Source organism: Olea europaea, chromosome 14 (assembly GCF_002742605.1).
Source record: "Olea europaea var. sylvestris chromosome 14, O_europaea_v1, whole genome shotgun sequence".
Lineage (NCBI taxonomy): Eukaryota > Viridiplantae > Streptophyta > Magnoliopsida > Lamiales > Oleaceae > Olea > Olea europaea.
In genome coordinates, this window is record NC_036250.1 from 8,029,893 (window position 1) to 8,032,354 (window position 2,462).

Genomic DNA, 2,462 nt, shown 5'->3' on the forward strand with positions numbered 1-2,462 from the left:
TAATTACAACATGCTTTCCAAATATCTACTCCATTTTGAACACCAATTTTTTTTTCGTGTCATATGTTGCCAAAGTCTGATGATTCTTTTTTTGACCTTTTTGTCTCGAGTACTTGAACTTCTTCCTCTTCAATATCCTCCAAATTAATTAGAACATTTTCACATGCATCGTAGTTAGATGGAGTACTCGAGTTACCGCCAAACTGATTAACTTCATCACTTGTAAAATCCATAATAACTAGTATAATAAAAAATACTGAATATTAGACTGTAGAGTGAAAGAAATTGAATATATTAATTGTTATATGAGAAGTGAGAAAGAAGAAATTGAAACTTGAATGATTGAATCTGAATATATAATATAAAAATAATGCGAATTAAAATCGATAGCTAAGTGATTTAAAATTTCAAAAATCATCCTGTATTTATAGATAAAAAACGCGCGTTATTTTTCAAATTTGAATTTCAAAAAGGTAACAGTGTAAGTGTACCAATACGAAAAAAAAGGCAGCTATAGCTGCTTATGACCTGCTGCCGTGCAGCAGTTCAAATTTTTTTTTTAAATTTTTTTTTGGTTTGTTCTTTAATTTGCTCGGGCCATTTTTGGCCCGTGACATGAGCCGGCCTGGCCCCGTGACAAAAATGCTCGGCCCGTGTGACTCGCTCGGACCGACCTCTTATTTTGAGGATCGGGCCGAGCCACACGGGCTTGCTCAAGCTCGGATCGACCTCTTATTTTGAGGCTCGGCTCGATCCTAAGCTCGTTCACTACGAGTCACGAACCGGGCGGGCTCGGGCTTTTCTCGAGCCGAGCCACGAGCTGCCCGAGTCACCGAGCCTTTTTGACACCCCTAAATTAACATTTCAGAAAATCATAATTAAAACTTTTTGCCCATCGAAAACAGGAGGCCAAATCCAGCGACGTTTATCTAACTCATACAACTCAATCACCGTCTAAGCTGCAGAGTATCCGTACATCCATAAAGCAACATCTCCCTGCGAGTATCTAAAGCTAATTCTTCAATTTTTTTTCTTGAAAATTATACTATCAGCAAAAGAAAAAAGATGTGGAGTGATCTAATTTTACAAGCGTGTATAATTCTGATCATCATTTTAATGTTTCTGATCATGCACAACATCCCCCAGAAGCTATTCACAAAGCTCCGTCTCTACAGTCGTCGAGCCAATCTCCAAGCCAAGCGCCACTTCGTTCTCGGCGCCCAGCTCCTCTCCCAGGCCAGATCCTCCAAAGACCGTTCTAGGTCTTCCTCCCTAGCCAAAGAAGCCGAATCCGAAGCCGAGAAAGCCATCCATCTCGATCCAAAGGACGCTGCGGCTCACATTCTCAAGGCCCTGGCTCTGGAGCTCCAGGGGTTCAAGACTTCAGCAATCGACTCGCTCGATGTCGCGCTTTCTCCGCTTGCCGTCAAGTCTCTGAGCGATTTGGAGAGAGGGGACGCTTTATACAAACGAGCCGAGTTGAGGCTTTCCGTGAGTCGACGCGGACGGGTTGACTTGGTGGTTGAGGACCTGGTTGAATCGGTGAGGCTTAAAAATGATAACGCCAAGGCATTTGGTTTACTGGCAGAGTGTTACGAAAAGAAAGGGCTGAAAGAAGAGGCCAAGAAAGCGTATGAGGATGCATTGAAGGTCCAGCCCAACTACAATGTGGCCCAAGAGGCCTTGGACCGCTTGGTTTCATCCTAACCGGTTTTATGCTTTTTTAACCTTTTTTTTTTTTATAAAAAAAAAATAAATTAATTTGGTTGCCATGTTATTCCCAGTTATTCTGATGGTGGACAGACCCATTTATGTGAAAAATGTGCAAAAAACGCTGAGATTTGCTCAACTCTGTCATTCAGTATTGGTTAGTAATGAGTTTCTTGCTTTAATGTAAAAGGTCATACATTTAACTATACTATTGGATACATAAAATGTGCAACGCACTTGCAGGACCATCGACTAAAAGTTGTCCCTTTCTAATTGTGGATAAAAATGTTTAGATGAAAAAAATGCAACATGCTTTAGTATTGGTAAGATTTGTGGGCTTATGTTTCGTGGTAAACTTGCACAATTTTTCTTTAATAACGATTGTTGTTGACTTATACCACAGGTACAACACATTTAACAGCATTGTTGACAGTCTTTCTCACATGTAGGGGATGTGACCATGATTATTTTAATAGCAGGTCCCACGTTGGCCCACTTTTGTGAGAATGCTGTTAATGTTTTTGCTCTTGTGGCCATTAGTATGATCGTTTGAAACTTAAGTGAATATTACCGTGAGAAAGTTACTTTAATGATTATTGATGTAATTATTCAAAATTTTAGTTGTTAACGTAATTAACATGTAAGGCTTATTGCAAATTTAGCCCTTGTTTCAACCCCATTTAAGGGAAATGATGCATTCTAAAATGGTAATAGAGAATGTGTGGTTAAAAATTATATGAAAGTTTTGAATT

At 39.5% G+C, this 2,462-nt stretch overlaps 1 protein-coding gene across 1 annotated transcript; it reads left to right on the forward strand.

Moving 5' to 3' along the window:
* The first annotated feature begins 891 nt into the window (after positions 1-891).
* Positions 892-1,892, forward strand: LOC111409018. Its single transcript, XM_023038911.1, has one exon. The coding sequence runs from the start codon at positions 1,066-1,068 to the stop codon at positions 1,705-1,707; it is 642 nt and encodes a 213-aa protein (XP_022894679.1). The 5' UTR covers positions 892-1,065; the 3' UTR covers positions 1,708-1,892.
* The last annotated feature ends 570 nt before the right edge of the window (positions 1,893-2,462 follow it).